The 25,740-nt window shown below is 34.8% G+C and overlaps 3 protein-coding genes and 1 long non-coding RNA gene across 5 annotated transcripts; 2 read left to right on the top strand and 2 right to left on the bottom strand.

The window, feature by feature from the left end:
• The first annotated feature begins 2,021 nt into the window (after positions 1-2,021).
• On the top strand, positions 2,022-7,002 carry LOC129310344 (endoglucanase 8-like). The gene is given in 10 exon segments (XM_054952166.1): positions 2,022-2,278; positions 2,354-2,702; positions 2,705-2,759; positions 3,495-3,588; positions 3,686-3,755; positions 3,758-3,846; positions 5,265-5,376; positions 5,824-5,987; positions 6,480-6,768; positions 6,771-7,002. Coding segments are annotated over 10 exon segments (1,476 nt in total). The 5' UTR covers positions 2,022-2,059; the 3' UTR covers positions 6,806-7,002.
• A 3,932-nt stretch (positions 7,003-10,934) lies between these two features.
• LOC129311370 (protein PLANT CADMIUM RESISTANCE 2-like) lies at positions 10,935-12,384 on the top strand. The gene is made up of 4 exons (XM_054953649.1): positions 10,935-11,432; positions 11,520-11,591; positions 11,685-11,897; positions 12,110-12,384. Exons 1-4 carry the CDS (start codon positions 11,102-11,104, stop codon positions 12,196-12,198), a joined length of 705 nt encoding a protein of 234 aa, XP_054809624.1. The 5' UTR covers positions 10,935-11,101; the 3' UTR covers positions 12,199-12,384.
• Positions 12,385-13,390: 1,006 nt separating this feature from the next.
• LOC129311372 (uncharacterized) lies at positions 13,391-23,284 on the bottom strand. Of its 2 annotated transcripts, none has more exons than XR_008593281.1 (3): positions 23,088-23,284; positions 22,870-22,923; positions 13,391-13,738 (listed from the first exon to the last, which is right to left on the bottom strand). It is a non-coding gene; the product is annotated as an uncharacterized LOC129311372 (long non-coding RNA). The 2 variants fall into 2 exon arrangements; XR_008593282.1 differs by lacking the exon at positions 13,391-13,738 and adding an exon at positions 22,313-22,604.
• Positions 14,152-15,290, bottom strand: LOC129311371 (uncharacterized). The gene is made up of 3 exons (XM_054953650.1): positions 15,032-15,290; positions 14,671-14,797; positions 14,152-14,571 (listed from the first exon to the last, which is right to left on the bottom strand). The coding sequence occupies exons 2-3, from the start codon at positions 14,777-14,779 to the stop codon at positions 14,423-14,425; spliced, it is 258 nt and encodes an 85-aa protein (XP_054809625.1). The 5' UTR covers positions 14,780-14,797; positions 15,032-15,290; the 3' UTR covers positions 14,152-14,422.
• Positions 23,285-25,740: the final 2,456 nt, after the last annotated feature.

Raw genomic sequence — 25,740 nt, forward strand, 5'->3', positions numbered from 1 at the left:
GAATTATATTATATTATATTGATTATAAATTGGTGAACAGATTTAATTTTTTTAATGAATATGAAATAAAAATGCAAACTAAATATTTTAGATCTGGAAAATATGGACGATCCAATGGAGCACCAAAACTAACTCTTTCCCACATCACTCAAAACAAGGTGTTGTTTAACTCTAGAGTACCGAGCGCTCATTACTCTGTTGAGCATGGAAGCTGAATCCACTGTGAAATTGGATCTTTGATTGTCTGGCAGGAGCAAGTGGAGCCATTGTACTTTTGTTTTTTTTTAAAGAAGAAAAATAGAAGTTAGATATCAAATCGTCGTTGCTTCTTTCTTTCTTTCTTTTCTTTTCTTTGTTTTTTTAATTGAAAGGAGGCCAAACTAGCCCCATGTAAGGGATTGGATTAACCACCCCCCTCCCCCGGGTACAAGGAGATCACTTTGGGGCTCGGGCAATGCACCAAGTGCATGTCACATTAATTTAAAATGCATGTTTGTATTTGTAAATTAGATACACGTTAAGTGCATTGAAGTACAGGTACTTAGCATCAACATAATTTTGCAAGCGAGGCGTATAAATCTTGTGCATGTTGATGGAACTTTACGCCAAAACATATTCTCTCAGTAATAAATGACACAGCACATTGGTCTCAAGAAAGATCTATCCATAAAAAGTGCTTGTTTCCTTATGACTATTATTTTAGGAGCCACACTCATATGGGAATTGGAATCTTTGAGTGTTCCTTCCACATTAATTGGCATCTTACGGCATAGAAATATGAAATACCCAGAACAAGCAACCACATGGAACTCATAAAAAATTACCATAATTGATGCGTGTTGGATTTAATAAACCTCGCGTTACATATCAATTTATGTATACATACAGTGAAGCACTGGTGGACGCAGAATCTAATTCTGGGAAGCATTTCATTACATCGGCAACCTCTCTTTTCTTGTCGATCTCTCAGTTTGACTAACCTACCAAAATGGCCATGGTTTTTTTTTTTTTTACAGGCTGAAAGTTTGAACTTGCTTCTATGGCATATTTTGAGCTGTTGTCCCTGCAGCTTCATTGTATTTTTTTTAATTTTATCCTTTCTTGGGACGATGAAGAGAGACACATATGTTCACTTTTTCAATGCAGCCTTGCAAGAATCAACAATCCTTAATTATTAGTATTACATTTGTATTCGTGCAGCACATGCATGTTTGGGTTATTTGTCTAAAAAAAATTAAAAAATAAAGATAAAAGAATACCTGCTGTAACCGGGAACGGGTTTATGACTCAAAACCATTCTCTACATTGATAGGATCCTTTAAAACACGGGGCTCAATCAAATTAATTTGTACAAGTGGTAATAATAACAATTTCTGTTGCATAGGTGGAGGGTGGGAGAAGGATGAGATCCCCATGTGAAGCCTGGTTTGGATTATGAGTAGGACCACTCAATCTAACCATCCGACCATCCACTTTGCCTGAAAAATCCAATCACCTTCCGTTGAAGTTCTTAGGCCGTGAGTTGTAAATAGGAACGATTATATATAGATGGACATGAGCTATTCAACCACCCAACAGAAGCTCACATGCTCTCCTGTTTCTCATTCCTCATAACCAAAATTCGACAATTTTTTTAATTACTTTTTACGAACAAATAATGCCTCCTCCAGCTCCTAATCATTCCCGAATTGGTAAATTTGCTCTCCTGTCTCCCTGGGTCCCAACTACTCTCCGATTCTACACGTGTCACCAATTAATTGGCGGTGATCATCACATGGCCTCATAATTCCGGCCCTTGGCCTTTACAGTTACCCACCGACTCACATTAACTCCGTGTTCCATACCCGTTCCATTGTCGACCGGTGCCCGGTCAAAACCCGAGCCTGATCGGTCAAGCCATTCCTGCATTGGGGTCCGAAATCCGACCAGTGTTCCTTCTCCACGTGGCTCTAACTCATTGGTAATTCAACTGGAATCCAAGGACGCTTTTTCGATTATATAACCACCCGCTCGACGGTTTTCGCTTCGTCATTCACAACTAACTGCGGGAAGAAAGACAATGGCGCGAACTGCTCAGCTTCCTCTTTCGGCACTTCGCGCCCTCACCGTACTGCTGCTGCTCCTTTCTCTGCGGCCAATAGCCGCTGGCCAAAACTACGCCGACGCCCTCCGAAAGAGCATTCTCTTTTTTGAAGGCCAACGCTCGGGCAAACTCCCTCCTGATCAACGCCTCAGATGGCGCCGTGACTCCGCATTGCACGACGGTGCTACCGCCGGAGTATGTGAAGCTTTATTTCATTCAATTTTCATTTCGACAGTGCCGTTCCTAACGTGCATTGTGTTTTCATTTTAGGTGGATTTAACCGGCGGTTACTACGACGCCGGCGATAACATAAAGTTCGGGTTTCCGATGGCTTTCACGACAACGATGCTGTCTTGGAGCATCATCGACTTCGGGAGGACAATGGGACCTGAACTGGGGAACGCCGTGAAGGCGGTGCGTTGGGCTACCGATTACCTGCTGAAGGCGACGGCGCGACCGGGCGTCGTTTTTGTGCAGGTAGGCGACCCGTACTCGGATCACAACTGTTGGGAGAGGCCCGAGGACATGGATACGTTGCGCACAGTGTACAAAATCGACGGGGCCCACCCAGGATCCGACGTGGCGGGCGAAACTGCAGCTGCGCTAGCGGCTGCGTCCATTGTTTCAGATCACGTGACCCCGCATACTCCCGATTGCTGCTCAATCGAGCCGTTGGGTGCGTCGCTCTCACACTTTTTCATTTCTATCTTGCCTTTTTAACCTTTTGGTGAAAGTTTCTGAATATATTAAAAAAGAAGCAAGTTATAAAATGTGGATTGAATTTCCCAAAACACGAAAAAGAAACTTTCACTGGTGACATGAAATGGCTTTTGACTATTTGCACTGAAAAAATAAAACAAATCACTTTACTGGGAATTGAATTCTCTTTTCTGTTGTTTGTCAGTTGTTATAATCAAATGATATTTTTTAAAAAATTTAATACTTTAAAATATAAAATATTTAATAAAAATAAAATTTGTTAGTGATATTTTTTTAATATTATTTTTTTTATATATATCTGTTTCTAATATTTTTTTATTAATAAAATATTAAATAAAAAATATTTTTAAATTTATATTTTTATCTTAAAAAAATAAAATTATAAAGTGTATTTAATGAATTTTATTAATATGTAAAATTTTATTTAAAAATATTTTATAATTTAAGACGAAGAGAGTAGCACCTAATATAAATTAATATAAAATTATAAATTATTGACACTCCAGTTAAAGATTACCCGCTTGCATATTATTTATTTACGAGCATAGGAAATTTAGGCATTAAAATAGATTATTGTACTTTCTTCAAAATGAACAAAATGTTTAGAGGGGAGCATTTATTTTTTTTTTCCCGTTAAAATATCGCGATAAAATGACAGTTGATGGGAAACGGCATGGCTATGCCATGTGCAGGTGTTCCGGTTCGCTGACAAGCACCGGGGGGCGTACAGTAATAGCCTGCGCCGAGCTGTGTGCCCATTTTACTGCGACGTCAATGGTTACCAGGTGAGTCATGCTACAATTCCTAGCCGCTAGATTAGATCACCATAAACAGAGAACGAAGTTGACTTTACACTCACATCGTCGACGCGGATGTTGATAGGACGAGTTGCTTTGGGCAGCAGCGTGGTTGCACAAGGCTTCCCGTAGGCGTCAGTACAGGGAATACATTGTGAAAACGAGGTGGTGTTGAGAGCAGGAGACACCATTAATGAATTTGGTTGGGATAACAAGCATGCTGGGATTAACGTCCTCGTCTCCAAGGTAACAAGCGCGCTTCTATTAATTTGTTACACTATATATGATGCAATCCAATTTTGTTTTTAATAATATTTCGGTAACTATGTACTAATTTTAATTTGTATGAGTAATATGTGCGCTCTTATCAACATGCTCTTGTCTTTTATGTGTTGTTTTTAGTACCTTTTCTTGCGTTGTGTCCTGTTTGGCATGTGGAACAACAATCAATCAAGCTGGAAGAATATATTTTTGATGAAAAGTTCTGCGCATCACGTGGTGTGGAATGTGATTCACTTTCTATCATATTTTTTTGTGGCAACTCACAATTCAATTGGACCCTATCCTTTTAAACTTTATATAGACGTATATATAGAATACAGTTATGAAATTTATGAACTTGGATGCATGCATATAACATTATCCATATTTATAATTATATTTTTTAGAAAATGAAAAGATGATACAGAACTTGATTTCTGGCATACTCTTATTGGCGGGCCAGCCAGGGAATGTATGCTATAGCGAATCAATAATAATGTGTAATATAGTGCAACTAGATAAGGAATGCATATTTGATTTTTAGAAGCATAATGTATTGCTGATCTGTGTCTACATATATATATATATATATTTTTTTTTATGAAAAGTCAAGATGAGGAATGAGATAAAGGGGGTTGTTGTGAGAAAATGCTGATGATGGCACATGATGTTCATTGGTTTTTTGGGTTCCATGTCGGGCCACCATCTTATGTAGTGAATCCAATCTGGACATTCTCTAATAATGGGATCAAACTCTCAAAGACAAAACTGCCCCTGATATTCCAATCATAATTTGGACAATACTGGGCACATTTATCGTTTAAGTTAATCATTAGAATTAGAATTATTGGGGTATGTTTTGAAGGCAATGTCCTGCCCCTTAAATCAGAACAGGATTGGGTCCTAAAGTCATCGCCTGGCCATCAAAATAGTGAACATCTGCAAAAGTCTTCGCCTTATTTCTCGATAGCCATTCCTTTGGGATCTGGCAAGAACGTGGGTCCCGTTGCCATCAATTGCTGCTTCATGCATGTGCCTAAAGGCTGGATCTATGGCTCTTCCCATACTCTCAGCCATAATTTTCTGCACAGGCACTTTCCTCAAAAGCGATTGAGACTTTACTGTCTTCTTTTGCTATGGCTATGTGTATTTTTGAAGAATGAGAATGATTGCAGAAGAAATCAAGGAAGATAATGTGAAAATGATTATTAACACATTATCCATGAGAAAAGGGAAAACTTAATAAATGTTATCTCAACTGACTGCAATCTGCATGCGTACAAGTTTATTGGGTTTTGGATTTAGTTTCGTTTGTGTCCGATCTCTTTCAGAGAAATGAAAATGGCCGAATTTCAAATGGTTCCGCTGTATGATTTTTCTTCCTTATTTTTTAATTACCGCAGGAGGTGTTGATGGGAAGAGCAGAGTATTTTGAGTCGTTCAAGCGAAACGCAGATGGATTTATCTGTTCTATATTGCCAGGGATTTCTCACCCTCAAGTTCAATATTCTCCTGGTATATATGCTTTTCCTCATCCCATTTTTTATTGGCTCGCATGATTGATCGAACTACAGATCTCATATAAATGATATAAACTTTAAGCACTGGATCGCATTTTATTTTACTGTGACAATATGAAAAACTGATCTCTGCTAAACTCTCATCCGAACTAAAAAAGCCCATTGCATACAATAAAGAAGTCTAAAAAATCTGTAGTTTGATAAAATATCATGAGTGTGAGGGGTGAAAGTATGATGGCCTCTTACCACAGCCATTAATCATGCTTTACTTTATAAAGAAAACCAAAAAAAAAAAAAAAAGCCTTTGATTGTGTGATTCTGTGTTTACACACATCGGAAAATGCCACTTTAATTATTGCAGCGGGGAAGGCGCGAACTATAGTTTTTGCCAACCAAAAGTAAATAAAACTAATGCATGTTGTGGGTTCATTTCTGGAAATAGGCGGGCTCATATTCAAGGCTGGAGGGAGTAACATGCAGCATGTGACGTCACTGTCTTTCCTGCTTTTAGCCTATTCCAATTACCTCAGTCACGCCAATAAGGTCGTGCCATGCGGCGAGACCACTGCCACTCCTGCCTTACTCAAACGCCTCGCCAAACGCCAGGTAATTTCTCTTTTGTATTGTAAAGTGAGAGATTTCTTGGATATTTGCTTAGCCAATGTTCAATTGTCGTGAGTTTCCCTTCTTTTTTTGTTTATATGTTCCAACACATTGAATTATAAGAAAATATCTCACAAAATAAGAGATTTTTTTATATAAAAATGTCTTTTTGAGAAGTAATTTTACACTAGTTTCAAAATTCTGTTGATTTTTTTTTTTTTAGAAATCTAGCATAGTCCTCTCAGCAATGGGTCCCAACTTGACATCAATGATAAACCCTTCATTTATTCCTTTTCTTAAATTTCAACATCAGACAAAGTTAACGGCTAGAATTTGTCTTTCCTGAGTCTTTAGTAACACAGTGACTGTAGGATGGCCCACGAACCGGGCCACCTCATCACGTGACTAGTGACTGCTGATTGAGGGACAATGCGGTCATTTTACTCGAACCATGGGATAAAGAATAATGATCTTCTGACGTGTCACATGGCTTAGGTGGACTATATTCTCGGAGACAATCCACTGGGGATGTCGTACATGGTCGGATACGGAGCTCGCTACCCTCAAAGGATCCACCACCGTGCGAGCTCGCTTCCTTCAGTGGCAGCTCACCCAGCCCATATCGGTTGCAAGGCTGGATCTCGATATTTCCTGAGCCCAAATCCCAATCTCAACATATTGGTAGGAGCAGTGGTGGGTGGGCCCAATAATAATACGGACGCATTCCCTGATTCTAGGCCATTCTTTCAGGAGTCCGAGCCCACCACGTACATCAACGCTCCTCTGGTGGCCTTCTAGGCTTCTTTGCCGCCCACCCTTGATGGTTTAAAAATGTAAATTGGGTATTTCCAGTGGTTGGCAAAATGGTCGCCCTGTAGGCTCAGAAAGGGATGAGGGAAAGCAAGAGAGAGGTCATGATGGGGTGGTAATGTTATGGTTAATGGTGGAAGATGCGTGGTCATGTATCGCAGATTATGAATACTTAAAAGGGATTTGCACGCGAAAGTGTGGCCCGTAACTTTCTTCTTTTCTTTCTAGTCTAGCTGACTAGCTCCTTTAAGTCACGCAAGGTTGTGTAATTAGCGGTTCGACGTGAATGGCAGTGTCAAGGAGTTAAGCATTTTCCGCCTTTCCACTGAAACAGAAGCTTAATTTAAACTAAATTTTAACAGTTTAAATTTAATATTTTTAATTTTATTTTTAAAATAAAAAATATATAAAAATTGTAAAAAATTTAAATAATTAAGCTTATTAATCTGAAAGTTCAAATTTAATATGATTTGTTCAAATTTTATGTTAAAACTTTTTAATAAATTTAATGTTCTATTCAAAATATATCTGCATTGTTCAAAATGTATTTAAAAAGTTAATTTAAATTTTTATATTAAATTTGAATCATTTATATTAAAGTTCAGATTGATAAGTATATTTATTAAAAAAATTTACAATAAAATTAAAAATACTAAATTTAAATTGTTTAAATTTATTTCTATTTCAATGGAGAGGCAGAGGAGGCTTCTTTCACGAGAAGTAAAAGAAAAAAAAAAGAGGCTTTGGATTAGTGGAGGTCTTCTTTGGAGTTCTAAGAATTTAAGATCCTGATTTATCATGCATGCAACTTTTATTTTCTTTTAAAAAAATTGAAACTCTGTTCATCAACTAAAAAATATATTACAAACCATTAATAAAGGCAAGAAAAAACATAGAAATACAACCTATCACACACTTAAACCAAAAAAGCAAACACAACGAGGAAGTAAAACCAAAAGGCAAACAGAACAGGGAAAAAATAACAATCCAACAGATATCCGTCTGACAAGTCGCATTCATCGTGGCGCTACCGGCAAAGATCAACTCAGCAAGGAAGATGAAGGTGAAAACACGAAACCGCCGACCTTTCGGCAGTCACCGCCAAGAAATCAGCAGCCTTATTGCTTACAGAATCAGCCTATATCGGATCAAACCTGCGCACTCCAATCACGAGCCAACACGTTGCTGTTTTTCATAACATTATACAGCTCAGCACAATCAATTTCAAGACAAACCTTCTTACCACAAACCCTTGGCAAACTCAATGACACAGCCTCCACCATAAAATCAGATGAAGCCTCCACATGCTCACTGTACCCAAACAGAAATTCTCCATTCTCATTACTCCAAGCCAAGCCGTTCTTCTCTGAGTTTAATCTTCAACTCATTTACACCAGGAGGACGCCAGCCCTTCTACCAGCAGCCTTAGACACCTGTGCAAGTTCAGATTCATGAACTACAGAATCAGCTGGATCAATATCTTGCCCCCTTAAAAAACAAACCGACACCTTGTTTTCTAAATATATCAGCATATCGCAGCCATTGTCACACTCATATCATTACCACGCCACCCCTTCTTCCCCTACCAACTAGCACACCACAACTCAATCCTCCTAATCTTTTTTATTCACAAACTCAGTCAAGCCACAACCAAACCAGACAGCTCTTACCCATGGGCAAAACAATAGCAAGTGCTCAGTAGTTTCCTCCTCACTACCACCGATAGGCCATAAAGGATCCGCAGTGCACTTCTTTCTCCGCAACCTTCCCTTGTAGCTGCCGCCCTTGCTGCTGTCCACAAATAGTGAAATCTCACTCCCATACTTCTTTAGGCGTCTGCACAGATGAACCAGGATCCTTCATTTTTACCTTCCTCAGACTCATCGCAATCATGCATGTGACTGAAATTAAAACCCGCCAACTCTAGCTAAACCCATGAATCAGAAATTGGTGCCGGGAAACGACAATGAAGGACCTGCTACTTGCAGATCTTACGTTTTGAAAATGACATTAAAAGAGAAAAATCCTTTTGGACACTACGAATTACGCCAAACAGATGAAATAGTGGAAGGTCGGTATGATTTCATAAATGTCTCTCGATAATACCTAGTCTACCACTCCATCATATTCCGCTACTTACAAGTTAACTTTCGCCATTTAAAAGTCATGTTTTGTGTGTGACGTGTTAAAAGGTCGAAGGCGAGCTATAAAAAGTTGCTCGACGATGGCCTTTGAGCCTCAACGCGTGATTAGAAAAGGATGCGAATTCTGGGGAGAAGCCGCGGAGAGAGAGGGGCGTTTATAATTTTATTCGAGGGATAAGCTCGTCTTTTCATTATTCATTAATTGGTCCTTTGATGCAATCAGTCTTCAGGTCCTTATTCGTTATTCCCTCGAACTTCTCCCGACATGCTAACACGTTTTAGATGCCTTCTTACATAATTCAATGCGTCGTGAAGTGAATGCAACGGATATGCAGAAAGATCCGTGTTGACCCCTTAAATATTATGAATATGATCGAAGGCGTGTTATTATAAATTTTAATGAATATAACATTCACTGTCATTTGTTCTCTCTCCGTCCCGATACGAGTCGTTTTTTGTTTTTTGTTTTTGTTTTTGTTTTGTTGGTGTCTCCAATTCGAAAAGCTTGCCTCTAGATGGACTGCCTCGAACATAAAAATAAGAATTTTAAAAGTAAAACCAAACACGCACTGGAAACCTTACCAGTATTATTGGCGTACTTTGGTCCCCAGCCTTACACGTAAATAGAAATATTTTGTAAAGCACTGCAAAGACACCCAAAATAAAAAAATCAACAATGTGGTGGGGGAGGAATAGGATGAAAGAGCGAAGACTTTGAAGTGCACTGATTAGGGTGTTCAGTCTATACTCGTCCTGATTGACCCGATATCGTCCCGATTATATCGGGACGAGTCTTATTCCGACCCGAAAATAATCAGGACGGAACTTTACGGGACAAGATAGGAAAGGAGTTCAGGACAAGACGGGACATAGGATTACCATTGAGATGTCCCGTTCCGTCCCGAATATTATATATATTATTTTTTATTTTAAATATATTAATTATATTAATATAATTTATACTTATATTAATTATATCAATTATAATTTTAATACTTGCAATTCTTATTTAAAATTAAAGTTTTTTTATATTGATAATTTTAATGGCATGGATTAAACATGTCGATATCTTTCTTTATAATATATTAATTATATTAATATAATTTATTTTTATATCTATTTATTTAATAACTTTTATTTATAACATATTGCTTGCTTATTTTTAGAAGAGTAATTAGCTTAGTATATCTTCACTAAAGTAGAAGAATAATGATTTGATGTTGTGTTTGACTTGCCTGTTGTTGCTAATCTTATAGCATAAAGATCACTTATATTTGTTATTATAATATGTAGTTGTGATTAATATAATTCAATAATTAATTTTAAATTATTGTTATTTATGTGCTTGTATTGTTTTGATTTTAAACTTAATAAATTATATGATTTAAAATTTTAATAAACGTTATTATTCAGATCTTTTTTCGATATTATTCCATTTATCGGGACAGCGGGACGTCCCGATCTTGTCCCGATCTCATCCCGACTTTTAACGGGACAGGACGACTTTCGGGATGGGACGGGACACGAAACCAAAATTCAGTCTCGATTTTTTTTTCGGGATGGGACATCGAACAGGGGTGTCCCTATCCCGTCCCGTCCCATGAACACCCCTAACACTGATCCATTCACTATGTCACCATCCTTTCTTCAATCATTCATTTTTTCTGTTTTTTGTCATAAATGCATTGCCCATTTGCGCTCGGCAGTTCACACACCATATCCTGCCTTGTTAAAGTTCACCCAAAAAATCTTCGGCCCCCATACGCGTGCCGCTATTACATCTTCTTGCCCAAATTTATTCCATATCTTAAAACTAGGTTTTATTATTTTATTTCTCATTTCTTTCTTCTTTATTGGATTTTATGCAAACCTTAACCTACTCATTTTTTTGATGGATAGATAGGTGACTTCAACGATATGAGAAAAGAAAACTTAGTGACAGCGTTCTTGAATTTCCAAAGATGCATGTTAGTAAGATATGTGCGTTATCTTGATAAAACTGGATGCTTCATTCAGAGGAAGAGGTTCGGGATAATATTTTATTTTATGTGGAGGCGGATGGGCTCCTTTTGAATTGTTGCATCCTTACTTGGCTTTGACTCCGCCCTTCACTAGTTGGAAGCTGGAACCGTTCCTCACGCTGCTGCAGCTTCCTCATGAGCCATGCCCGCATATAAAGGGGCCACGCCTACCCCAGCAGCAGCACCAGCAGCAGCATTCTCAGCCTCAACCCCACCATCAGCAATCAGCAATCAGCAATCAGCAATCAGGATGTATCCCCAAAACCCAAATGAGTACTACGGCAAGCCCCACGACTCCCAGGCCCCCACCGGCTTCCCCGTCTCCGCCCCCTCCAACTCCTACTACTCCTCCGACTCCTACTCCTCCAATTCCCACTACCACCCCTCCGCCCTCCCTTCCTACCCTCTCCAGTCCAAGCCCCGCGTCGACTGGTCCACCGGCCTCTGCGACTGCACCTCCGACGTCAGAAACTGTAATCCTCTTCCCCCCCCCCCCGGCCCCTCCCTTCCCCTGCGTCCGATTTAATTAATAACACGCGTCTGCTCATGTGTTCCCGCAGGTTGCATCACGTGCTGGTGTCCTTGCATCACGTTCGGTCAGATAGCGGAGATCCTGGACAAAGGGTCGACGTGTAAGTAGTGAATGAATATTGTTTTTTTTTTTTTTTTTTGTGAAATTGATTGATGAAATTGAGACTGAGAGGATGAATGAATGGAATGAGCAGCGTGCGGGGCGAGCGGGGCGCTGTATACGCTGGTGGCGTGCGTCACGGGGTGCGCTTGCTTGTACTCTTGCTTCTACAGGGCCAAGATGAGGCAGCAGTTCTTGCTCAAGGACAAGCCTTGCTGCGACTGCCTCCTTCACTGCTGCTGCGAGCCCTGTGCCCTCTGTCAGGAGTATCGTGAGCTTCAAAATCGTGGATTCGACATGCTCATCGGTACTTCCCCTTCTTCTTTGATCCCTCTTGAATTGACCGCCTCAATGTATGATTTTCCATTGAAATGAACTTCCACCATGCCAGGTTGTCTTATTTGTGTTGTCGCGTAGACTTAATCAAGGTCATGGCTGCTTTTGTTTGTTGCAACGGTGAATTGATTGAGACTGGAATGGGAATATCTTCATTTTAATGATAGGTTTTTTCGTGAACAGGATGGCATGGCAACGTGGAGCAACGCAACAGAGAATTGGCCATGACCACCGCCACAGCTCCGGCAGTAGAGCAGGGCATGAGCCGCTGAGTTCTTCATTCCTTATTCAACGCCATTTCTATGCTTTGCTTTGTATAATTCCTCCTTCCACTTTGCCTGTAACCAGATCCACATCCCCTCTCGCTGGTCTTGACCTGTTGTTGTAATTAAGTAGTTTCAACCAAGTCACATTATTTACATCATTTATAAATAATATTATTTCTAAATTTTACTATATATCGGTCTTCATGTTCTCAAGTTTTAGCTTGTTCAAAAATTACTAGTTCTTGCTTGGTCCCAAATGGTGGTCAACGCCTGACGGCCAACCCTATCTCATCAAGTCGTTGGTCTTCTCCAAAGTCTACGATGACAGCTTTTTTAACGCCACCACTGCGAAATGTCCCGGTCAGTCACCGGATCAACTACGTCTCATCCCTCCCCCCCTGCATATATCAACTCTTTCCATTTAATTTAATATTATTTGTTTGTTGAACAAAAAAGTTTAATTTATTGCTAATTATAAATCACTGCATTTATACCTGGGAATTTTATCATATAAAAAGTACAAATAAGAACATTTTGATTAAAATAAACTTTATTTTATATCATATTTCATTGAAATTGATGTCAGCAAGTTATCTTAATTTTAGTTTAGCCAATGTAAATATAAATTTTTTTAAGAAAAATATCATGTAATTGTTTGGCAAAAAAATATAATTTATTCTTGTTGTCTTTTGCAAAGGAACGGGAAGCCCAGACCCCAATTAAAACTGAACTAGGCCCGGTTTCCCAAAAATGAAGTCCAATGGAAGCCTAACTCTGGCCAATCTTCCATCGGATGCAAAGCTAAGGGCTGAGGAAAAAGAGGCCGACAGCCAACAACATGTGACGTGACCTTAAATCGTTAAGCTGGATTTCGACCATAAGGCAAATTTCTTTTTTAAAAAATACATATTATGTGAGACGTGTTATGAAATTATCCAACAAGAAAATAAGATATATGTTGAAGAAATGGAGACAAGAGAGTGAAAGAATATCTTGTGAATTTTTATTCTTTCAATACAAATAACATATACTGTTTATAAGTATGAGCTTACATTAATAATTACATAAATGATAATGACAAATAAAAGATAATTAACACTTATGATGGTAGAAATTTCATTGAAGAAGATGGCCATCCACACTTTTAATATTCATAACAAGAGGAAAAAACAATTATACCATTTTTTGAAGCCAAAAATAATTCAAATAATTACACCGATCAATTCATTTCTGAACATTGTTCATCAAAACTTAAATCACATCTCAACGGATTATTGGGAGAAAATCACGTGAAAAAGAGGAGGGGGAAAATGAGATGCACAAAAGCCGAGCATGGCTAGAAATAGAATCCACCCTCCTCCTTTTCTCCTGAACAAAACTTTCCAACACAGTCAAGGATCTGCTGGCCAAAACGTATAACCACAAAAGATGAGACCATTCAGAGAAACAACCAAAGCCGAGCCATAAGTGTTGATAATTCTGTCCTTATGACAGCAAACATCAACAAAAACAGTTTTGCACCTATTCCTTTAGCAAGAGCTTAGTCCTAATATTATAATTGCAAGGATGGGATTAAAACATCAGAAAATATATATTAAAAATTTAAAATTAAAATCACACCAAAGTCACCACAGTAAATCAAAATACATCCATGCACGTTGGAATACTTCAAGACTGGTAGCCCCTCATCCTTTTTTTCTTCTTTTGAATGAATCTTGATTTTTATCTTGACATAGGAATTAAAGAATTACCTAACAATGATGTCTCATCTTTGAACTATAACAACAGTGGATATATAGGCTAGATTCATAGTAATATGCTTTTTAAGTACAGCATTAAGTTTGATAACATTATCAATGAAACCTGTGAACTGCATATTTATATTTTGGTTAGATATCAACATATAAATCTAGCCCTGAATTCAACTTGATGGAGATAATTAGATGCCAAATCAAGAGATGCAGACTATAAAATGAGCTTTCGAACCATTTCAAGTCCTTCAGAAATGATACACAAAACCAGAACTGCTAACCCTGCAGAATCTGATATTTTTAACCAAAGTATGTTAAAAACACAAGGAAATCGCAAACTAGACTCTAGATGAGGAACCACCTATACACAAAATAATTGTCGGGTTCAGTAATCAACTGAACAATACAATGTCATGTTTGAGTAACAAGTGGATAAGCGTTAAAAACAGACTAGAGACAGAAAAGTCATCATCCCAAAGCTATTGAGACTTTTGGGCATTACTGGTATTACACAATTTAGATAGACGACGAGTTGGTGGTTTAGATTTGTCAGGTTTTTTCTTGAGACCAAAAATCTCTTGCACCAAAGGAACGTGTACTAGGACTAGTTTCCATGCCAGCAACCAGCCTACAACAATCCAATTTATGGAAGGAGTAGTCAATTTAAAATTTGAAATACGGAATAGAAGCAAATATAGTAGAAAAGAAATCAGATAGAGAAAATTACCCAAAGAAATTAAGAAGAGGACAAATCCGATGGCAAGGAGAGGGCGGAGAAGGATGACAACAGTGAAATCCCAATAAGAAAGGGAATCTGCGGCGAAAGTTGACTCCATAGCAACCTCAACAATCGACTGTGGAGAGATTCAATTCATATTAAGGCCATTAATCTACATGTTAGCTTATTTGTGGGGTGATCGTGAGGGTGATCTTCCTTAATAAAAAAAAACTAGGACAACCAATGGCATAAATGAATAAATTCAGTTTGTTGGGCGATGGAAGAGGATCGTCACACAACATGACATGCCTACAAGGTTCGTACCGAAGCATAAGAAAGCAGAAATAGATCATACCCCTTAAGCCTTTACCTCCGTGACCGACTGGCGACGAGAAAACTCCACCGACGATGTGTAACATAAACCAAAAGAAGCGATGACTCGACGAGTTCCTTCTTTGTAGCCACAGCACCGATGAGAAATCTGGCAGTCTGGTAGATTAGGAAGAGACGAAGCGTCAGACTGAGAGATCAAGGAGGGCTCAAGAGATCTATTTAAGATCGTGAAGATGGGAAGTGACCGACTTACAGCAGGGACGACGAGCCCCCCGTACGACTGAAGATGGGGATTGGTCTAGATTTCAGCCCCACCCCCCTAAAAACGCACAGCATCATAGGATTTGTGTGTTTTTTTTTTTTTTTTTAAGGAAAACTAATACTTTATCTTTATCCTACAAGATGCATTATTATTCATGTTATCTAGGCTAGTCCTTATATTCTTGTTCTTATTAAAACTAAATCCGTGTTTGCCAAATAGGAAAAAAATTTTATCTTAAAAAATCAATTCAAATACACACCTGCATCCAAACACACGCACACAAGCACATGTTTGAATAAGGATGAACGGGAGATATTATTTCAGCAAGAATGATCTTCATGGGAGATTGAGAGACCATGAATTGATGATTGATGAATATGGACAAGTATGGATAGGATAGTGTGAGTAGATAGTTTTTTTATTATTATTAAAAAAACGAATGTATCACAACTGGGAAATGTTAACAGGTTGTTGGAAATCGAAAGTTCCAAAATCATTAAAACAGTTGCTCCACCTAGGAAGCTTAGATATAGGTAAAATTTCAACTAAAACATTCTTGAAGAGATGCCGCAGTTTTCAAATATCAATATATCATTGATGAGTGATCAGCCTGCTTTTGCCAAGAGTAGATAGTTTATTCATAATTTTGCGAGGATAAATAAATGAGATCAAAGGAACATTTAGATAGGCCATTAATCTATACTCCGTTCATTTTAAAGTATAAACATTTCTTCTTAATTGATTTTCCTTCAAAATATAAACAACTTAATATATGTAAAAGATTTTTTTTTTTCATTTCACCCCTTATATTTATTAACCTAAATTTTTATGTAAATGTATATCCCATTAATCATAAAGTACATTGATAATTGAAAATAAAAATAAAAAATAATATATATTTTTATAAAAATAACGACTTTATTAGTATGAGAATTTTTTTAAAAAACCATTTATACTTTAGATCGGAGAGAGAATCTGTTTATTAACAGAATTTTGCAAGAGTTGACTTTTTATGAAACACAATAACACTGTGCAATCTAACTTTCAACTACGGTGAAGTGTAGCGCTGTTTTGTTTTCACTTTACAAGGATAAAGAGTGAGAAAACAAGTACAAATGTCAGCAGTGGCATGGCCACATATAGTTAAAGGGGATACAATCAACCTTGCAATTTGGAAAGAAAAAAAAAAGTCGCAATATTATCTTGCCTAGAGATCAAGACCATTTTTTTGGAAAATTTGTAATGCTTTAATTTGAGCTCATTTTAAATCACAGTATCAAGAATTATAATATAATCATTATAAAAGAATATACTTATTTACTTCATTTCTTATAAATTTCTTGTGGATTATTATATATATTTGTATATTTTTTTATGGATAAATAATAAGGTTAAAATACAAAAATGTTTTAAATTTTTTCAAGAGGGACGTCTAATATTTTAAATTTTTTTAAATAATGCCATCTCAAAACTTTAAAAAAGAATAAAATTTCACCCACAATTAACTTTAAATAATGTTGAATCTTAAATGTGATTTTGATTGGGGAAAAACTGAAATAATATGCGGATTGGACTCCCCTTAACCTCTTCTCCCCTCCGCCCTAAGAAAACAAAAAAACTACATAGCATACCAAACGCACTATGGCATGGATTCCATTTTTTATTCCTGTTCCTTCTTATTGATTTCAAGGAACCAATCAGGACCATAGAGGGTGAGAGAGAGAGAGAGTAGGGTGAGAGTAGTCCAGTCAACATGCCACTTCAATTTTTATAGGGAATTACACTGCAGGCATCAAAAGAGTTAAAAATTATATTGTAGGCCCAATATATTATGTTATTGCACTACAGATTCAGGGGTCTTTATTACAATTTTTCTTAAGAGCGAAAGTACAATTTTGCCTTTATGTTATTTGAAAACTCAGATCATGCATAATATAATGTCTATGGGTGTCTAATTAATCGATAAATTTAATAAAATATATAAGTGACACACACAATATATAACACAATGTTCATAAATGTATAACACAATACTCATACATTCTCAATTAAAAGTCAATGCATGGACACTCATAGACATTATTTTGAGAATTCATAAACATTATATTTTGCATCCATGCACATCGTATTGTATATGCAAATAAATATAGTCAATATTGTGTTTTGTATCCATGAATATCGTATTATATATTTATGGATATCGTGTTGTATATAATTTAAGTTTTTAAATCATATAATAGCAAAATTGTACTTTCACTCTCAAGAAAATTTAAAATAAAGCCCTTTGAACTTGTAGTACAATATTAAAATGTATTGTGCCCAAAATAATATTTTATATTGTTTTAAGGCCTGCTATGCGATTCCTTTTTTTTTTTCAGTCAATAGGTGAAATTGCATTTTTTTAATTCTAAGATAATATTATTACAAAAACAAAAATTAAAAGCTATACTTGTAAAAAAGTTTCACAATATTTTTGTATTTTAATTCTAAATAATATCATACTTTTTTTAGGTGGTGCTCTCACTTTTTTTTTTATAGATTTTGAATACATGGTAAAAATATTTTTGAAGAAAAAATTACAGCTTATGAGCAATTAGTTTCATTAAAACCTTGTGAATCTAATCTCCAATAATAATTTGCAACCCTACTGACAACCACCATCTTTCAGCTATTATCAGAAACATCAAGAATCTCACCATATAAGACTAGGAAATTATGTTTGATCATATTTATAGAAAAGTAAATAGAGGCATTAATTTACTAGCCCATAAGTCTTTAAATGAATATTTTAATATTATTTATTTGACATAATATCAAAATGATAATGTAATGGTTTTTAATGAAGAAAATGCTTTTAATAACATTGACAGTAAGCTCCATTGCACAATAATTACAAAACATAAAATCGAGCAGAAGACAATTATAAAGCATGTAATTATTTTTAAAAAAATTATTAAATGATTGTTTTTGAATTATTCATTTTTTATCCACCACCATATGCCGGTCCCCTCTTTTCTTTTTCTTTTTCTAAGAAAAAGTATGTTAAGGATATTGTTCCCAAGTCTATTCTAGAAAATACTCATATTAAAATAATATGAGTAATATATTTTTATAATATGAGATTAGAATATAAGGATTTCAAATTTAAAAGTTAGACAATATTATTAGGAATAATGTTAAAATAAATAATGCATGAAAAAATCGTTTGTCATGATTTAATTTAAATAAAGTATCTAAATAGCTTAGACGTACAAGTTTAAAAATCTAAAATTTTCCATTTTCAATTGAAATACCCTAAATGCCGTGAATTCTGACACAAGCGTCCAAACTATGGATTTTTTCAGGAAAAATGACAATGAGGTTTTAAAAACATGAGTTAATAATAGTTAGGTTCTTTACAAAATTTATCACAAAATAAATTATAAATATTAATTTAAATAATTATAAATAATTTTTTTATAATTTAAGAGTTATATTTAATATTTAAATATTTATTTACAATTGAAACTCTTAAATATGTAATAATTTGGATCGATATTTTTAATATTTTTAAAAAATTGTTAAAAACTTAACTGTCATTAATTATTCTTTTAAGATCTAGCTATCATTCTCCGTTTTTTATTCCTGCTTTGGCCAACCTATCCACTTATTAATGCTAGCTAACTAGTATCCCTTCCTACTCAAATACTTGATATGTTGTGCCAAATGGATGTTATTACAACCATTTATATAACTTTTTAAATATATAAATTTATATAAAAATTCTTAAAAAAATCAAATTGTCAGAAGCATGTAAAAATTCTTGAGAAAAATATGCAATTCTTTTACATAAATCTTTGTATGGATTAAAACAATATGAAAAAATGTGGTGTAACTGTCTCAATAAATATTTGTGTCGAATAAAGGTTATAAAAATGATACAATCTCTCCATGTGTTTTTATAAAGAGAAATGGATTGAAGTTTGTTATAATTATTGTTTATGTAGATGATTTGAATATAATTGAAACTCTTAAAGAACTCTCAAAGGCAATTGATTGCTTAAAGAAAAAATTTAAAATAAAAGATCTTGGAGGAATAAAATTTTATCTCAATTTAAAAATCGAACACTAAGCAAATTAATTTTTTCTTCATCAATTAACTTACAATGAAAAAATATTGAAGCTATTTTGAATGAAAAAAGCATATCCATTAACTATTTTGATGTTTGTGAGATTTCTTGATTGAAAAAAAATCATTTTTGCCTTTAAGAGAAAGACGAAGAACTTCTTAATCCTAAAATACCATATCTTAGTTATATAAATGCAACAATGTATCTTGCTGGTTCTATAGTAGGGCATTTGAAGGCTCTCTAGCCTTTATCTAGAAGTTTTTCAATGCTGTCTCTATGCTCCCTCCTAATAAACTAAATGATGATAAACTTTGTATGTGCTACTTTGCTCACAGCCTTCATGATCATGCTAGTGAGTGGCTTTTACCTAAAGGATCTCTCACTACATGGGAACATGTATATGATACATTTATGTCCAAATTCTACTCATCACATCATATTGAATAATTGTGCGACATGATTTAGGGGAGCCTTTGCATGGAGTTTGGGAAAGACATAACACATTATTAAAGCAATACCCACACAATGGTTTTGTCCCTTTGATGATCACCGATAACTTTTATAAGGGGTTAATAATGGTCTATCAAAACCTAATAGACATAGCTACTGATGGCTATGGAGAAGAAACAATAGCAGATCAGATGAAGAATATTTATGAACATCTGGCTAGGAACTCAAGGCATAAAGGTGATAGTGAGAGGAAAGTCCAGGCACATCAAATAGAATTTAGCTTTGTTGTCGCTACTCAAATGGACCTTAACAAGAGTATTCGCAAACTTAATTTCTAATGTTGTTCCTTCTAACTATTCTATTCTTGTTAATTCCATTGATGTATCTTGTGATTCCTTTTAGGGTAACTATGACAATCATGTTGTAGAAACTCACTTTATGAATGCCAACTAGAATCAGAGAATGAGTCAAGGAAGACCTTGCAACCCCTATGGGAACACATATAATATAGGTTGGAAGGACTAGACAAATGAAGATTCACCCCAAAACCATGCTCCATACCTCCGAACACCACACTCACACTCACACTCACAAAACCTCATAGCTCTCACGTATCAAAGCTCTCGCGAGGTAGAGTCTTTCAATTAATAAACTAGGTAAGTTTGACATTAAGAATTTTATTAAAAAAATCCCTTATTAGGACCAGTTTGGGTACCTATATAGATCAAGCAAAATTAGTTTATTAAAATATTTATCTCATTGGTTTATATATTTCTATACTAAAACATTTCTCTTAGGAATTGCTTCAAGTATTGAGCTATTTATTGATTCAGGAGCAACAAATTAAAAAAAAAAATCGTTGCTCGATCCTCAAGTTAATGACATAAAATAAAATAAACATAATGCAAAAGAGACCATGCAAATGACACTATATAGAGTCCACCTAAACCTGAATGGATTAGACTTGACACATATGGCTCTATTAATATTAACAACACAACAACATGCGAAGGCATTATTAGAATAATAAGAAAAATTGAATCAAAGGATTTTTCAAATACTCAAGATATTAATCTAATAACGGCAGAACTAATGGGAATCTTTAAAAGTCTTGACCTTTTTTGAAATGTGAAATTGCTCAAAATCAATGTTCATTCTGATTTGATGGAGATGTTGTCACTCTTTAATTGCTCCTACTTTGAAAGTCATACATTACCTGACACTATCAAAAAAAATTAAAGAATTTATTATAAGAAATTAAATAGATGTGCCCATCTTTCAGTCCATCATTTGTCATTTGATACCATTAATATCATGAATTTTTATGTTCCCCGCATGACTATAGTAACCTCATTATTTTAAATATAATTAAATCTTAATTTCTTTCCATAATTTTGCTGTGGTTTTGTATTAAATAAAAAAACATAACGTTAAGGACTTCAAATTTTGGAAATTCGTTTAAGACAGCAATAACGCGGCTGGGTAAGGTGTACGAGTCCATCGTGACCTTTGTTCCGCAATCTTCGTTGCGTTGTCTCTAAAAGTTTCAAATTCCCCCTTGAAAAACAGCACTCGTGCCAGCAAAATAATTAAATTAAAGGTTAAAGATCAATTTGATTCTAAACTATCTATAATTTCAAATTTATTTTTTTATAATATTTTTTCTTAATTTTTAAAAACAATACAATGTAATTCATATTTTTAATAAAAATTAATTTTAATCGTTAATTAACTCAAAAATAATAAAAAAATTAAAAAAATTCTTGATCTTTTTTCTATAATTTTTTTATCATTTTATAATCAACTAATGATTAAAATTAATTTTTAAAAGTCAAATTATTATTTAACCGTTAAATTAATTCATTTTGTGGAAACTTTCAATTTTAATGTCTCTAATTCTCGATTAATCACATAATTTGTAAAAATTCATTTCTTGTACGTGTGAATCAAAACCATAATTTCTTAAAAATATAATGACGAAATTAGCATGATTGGACTTTGAAGGAATGCTTTTCAACTCCAGTTGTTCCGTTTGCGCTCTCATAAGATTTCTGCACATACTTTGTTGCTGCCCATACACCATTTGTTATGGATAGTATGAAATATTAATATTTATTTATCTGACGAAGATGGCATAATCATTTTTAGTTTTTGGCATAATAATTAAAATAGACAACTCGTGGAAAGGATGGGCCACCATTTCCGGTATGCTTTTGATTTGATGGTTTTTTAACCATGTGATTATTGTACAAAATATTTAAACTTCACGGACATGTTCATATGGGTAATTTTTAATGTTTAAACTAAATATCTTTTCCAGTCTCCACGTGATGCGTGGGGTAGCAACTCGGAACCGTGGATAATAATTAAGTTTGTATATGGCTGTATTTGTTTTTTTTTTTTTCTTTCTAAACAGCGATAAAATGTTTTGAAAAATTGAAAAAAATAATAACAGAAAATACAGCACAATAATACCAAGAGAAAAACTGGGGGGAAAATTACATGCAGCCTGGGAGTAATCATGACTACCCTTCATGACTTTAAAAAAAAAAATGTGCTTCACTAAAAACAATTAGAAGGTTAAGATACAAAACTATCTTCAAAATTTTCATGCAGACAGACGTTATATTCTCATTTTTCATACAATTTTGCCCCAATATTTTAAATTTGATACAAGGACGTCCTTTAGTAACAGGTTTAGATTTTGATCCTGATGTGCACAGCTAGCAGCCAATGACATATTTTAAAAATTAAAAAATCCATGTCATCTCTTTCTCTTTTTCCCCATCCTTCAGCCCAAAACAGAACACAGCAAATCAAATAGAAATTCAGCCATCTTTTTTCAATGCAGGAGCGAACAAGGAGCAAATAGGGAGCATAAAAAAAAAAAAAAACAAATCAAGAACACAGTGACCCAGACCGACACCCTCAAATCCAATCTCCAAAACAAAACCCAGAACACAAAAAATTAATTATATCCCATAGAACACAAAAATCAAGCCAGGAATACAAATCAATTACTTTCTTAATTGGAGCAAGGAGCAAGAACGAAACCTGGAATGGCAGTCTTGTGCTTCTCCAAGAACGACAGCCGGAGAAAGTAATTATCTGTCAAGATTTTGAAAGTAACTTGCATAAGAGCTACACCATACCAAAAATGGGAATACCCGATGACCAAAAAATGAGCTAACTACAAAGGGAATTATCTGGCACAAAAAAAATGAGCAAGGAAGAAAATCAAGCGAATCAAGAACCTAGAGACAATTTCGAACCGGATCGTGTGTTTAACTGGTGACCTTTCCAATGGCGAGCTTGGCCTCGATCTCGTTCTATAGCTACCAAAGCAGCCTCTTTGCGTTAAGTTCTTCAATCTCCGAGTTCTTTGGTCTTCAGTTCTTCAATCTTCGACCTTCACTTCAGTCTTTGATCTTCGACCTTCGGATAGAGATGGGAATCAAGTAAGGTTAGGCCCATTAAAATTTAACCTAATTTTAATCTTTATTCAAAAATTTAAGACCAAGCCTTTAAATTCTCTTTCTAAAAAAAATCTAACATTTTAATTTAGATAAAACATTTTAAAATTTAACATAAAACAAATTAAAGTCTCACCTAAAATTTGACAAAAATTTAAAAGTTTAAATTTAAACTAAAGATTAAAATTTTTATTAATGTAAATCTAAATCCTCTTTATCATTATCTAAAAATAAAATAATAGATCCCTTAGATGTAAGTTTACTTTTCGAAGATAGAGGTAAAGATTCAATGTCAAGTATCTCTGTAACTTCTTTTTCATTATCTACACTAAATATTAACCAAATTATGTTATTATCAATTAAATGTATGTATGCATATATGCATGCATGCATGTACGCTAGAAGGCAAAATATAAAATTACCATAAAATGGTACAAAACCATTTAACCAATTGTGGGTGTAAATTAATGCTTGCACATTATTTAGAAGGAGATAAGAATAAAACTTTGTTAAAACACGAGAGCCCATGCTAAAAGTTAATTCATTAGTTACTATAGTGAACGGAATACTTAGAATATCACATGCCATCCTTGAAAGATTGAAAAATCATTATTGATTAGTCTTCCACCAATGCAATACATCTAATTCTGAAAACTCACGACCATTAAGGAAAACTTCTGCCAAATAATAATCTAATTTAGATTTCCTAATGAAAGAAACATCTCTACTTTTGAAATTCAGAAAATCCTACATTCGAAAAAATTTCAAAAGCATCAAACAAGCAATTATAAACCAACACCAATGAGATAAAGTGCATTACACAAGTGACAAGCAATTATAAACCAACAACAATGAAATAAAGTGCATTACACAAATGAAAACTCACACCATAAAGTTGAGTCTAAGACATGATTGGCTCCTTCTTCTTCTCTACCATCCTTCCAATTGTGCTTGGTTAATTTTGTATTGGAGTTGAACTTGAAGTAAGATTAATGGAAGATTCACTCATATCTTTATATTGATCAACGGTACACAACTTTTACTTAATATTTTTAACTTTCATGTAGTAATTCAAAGAATCAATTACTAAATAAGAATACTATAACATCTTGAGTTTTCAACTTAAAACTTTAAGTGTTTAATAAGGGCATATTAGTCAAAGTAATTGATTTATGAATGAATAATGTTTTCATATCATTAATAAGGTTTTTGGGCCTTTGGGTAGCTGTGGAAATGAGCTAAGATGGTAGTGGGTGGCCAAAATGTCATATGGCATTTCTTGTGCCATGTGCTGTGAGGCATACTCCTTAAGCTGCGGCGCATAGCTAGTTTTTGGGTTAAATTAGACATGAAACGTGTTTGATTTTAGAGAGAAAAAGAAAGAAATGAGAGAAGGTGATGAAGGAGGACCTCGGGTCTGTTAGGGCATGACTTTAGGGGCTCTTTGAAGGTAGTACAAGCTTGAATCATCATTAGGTAAGTTTCATTTTTCCTCTCCTTTCCTTTTATGCGAAATTTCTATAAATTCAGGTATGTTGGGGCTTTATTTTGTGTTTTCTTGGGTTTTGACAGAATTCATTGACTTAGTTAAGGTCTTGAGAAGTTAAATCAAGCTTTTAAACCTTGATATATGATCTTAATTGTGATTTGAGATTTTTTGTTAAGGTTTGGACAAACCTTAAGTAAAATTTGAGAATTTTGGAGCGATGTGGATAAAAGACTGGTGTTATAAGTGTGTTTGATGTTAAATGGAATTAACAGAGTATGTTGAAAGTGTTAATGGTGTTAAAATATGATTTTAGGTATAGTAGGTACTCAAAATTTAGTGATTAAGGGGTTTAATTATAGTAATAATTGATGATTATTGTTAAATTGTGTTGATGGTTTAATTATAGAAACTGTGCTGTCATTTTGACAGCAAATCTAGACAACTTTTGGCATGTCTCATTTCTCCGTTCAATGTCTGAATAAGATGATCTAGATGTTTGAGGAAAGCTTTTTTCACAGACTAGCTAATGACATGAGTTTTGCTTCTAAGTCAAGTCACACCAAGAAGTTGGACATCCAAACATATTTTCACAACTTTTCTCAACTTTCTCATCAAAAGGGTGTCCAAAATTCTATACAAGTTTCAAAACCCATTCCTAACAGTCAAATCATATTTATTGGATCTAGGATTAATTGTAAAATACACTACATGCACATATACAACACTATATCTCTTTTACACTCCTCAACCCTTTTAATACCAAAAACAAAAGGCGAAGATTTTAGCATTACATTTTATTAAAAATCATATATATTATGTTTAAAACAACTTTACTACACTTACACTAGTATTTTGACCCTATAAACATTTACAATTATCATAATCAACATCTCTGGGCCTAAAATACCTTTCAGACTTCATAAAAAACTATATAGTATAAGTGTAAAATAAAAATGCATCCTA

The sequence above is a fragment of the Prosopis cineraria genome, unplaced genomic scaffold (assembly GCF_029017545.1).
Source record: "Prosopis cineraria cultivar Desert tree isolate PC_DT_omini unplaced genomic scaffold, ASM2901754v1 PC5, whole genome shotgun sequence".
Lineage (NCBI taxonomy): Eukaryota > Viridiplantae > Streptophyta > Magnoliopsida > Fabales > Fabaceae > Prosopis > Prosopis cineraria.

What these genes read in the sequence shown, in the direction of transcription:
- LOC129311370 (XM_054953649.1), top strand. Translation starts at nt 11,102, where the DNA reads ATGCCCGCATATAAAGGGGCCACGCCTACCCCAGCAGCAGCACCAGCA. An exon ending in CACCTCCGACGTCAGAAACT is followed by an intron (nt 11,433 to 11,519) that starts GTAATCCTCTTC and finishes GTGTTCCCGCAG; the next exon opens with GTTGCATCACGTGCTGGTGT. An exon ending in CCTGGACAAAGGGTCGACGT is followed by an intron (nt 11,592 to 11,684) that starts GTAAGTAGTGAA and finishes TGGAATGAGCAG; the next exon opens with CGTGCGGGGCGAGCGGGGCG.
- LOC129311371 (XM_054953650.1), bottom strand. Translation starts at nt 14,779, where the DNA reads ATGGAGTCAACTTTCGCCGCAGATTCCCTTTCTTATTGGGATTTCACT. An exon ending in CCTCTTCTTAATTTCTTTGG is followed by an intron (nt 14,572 to 14,670) that starts GTAATTTTCTCT and finishes GGATTGTTGTAG; the next exon opens with GCTGGTTGCTGGCATGGAAA.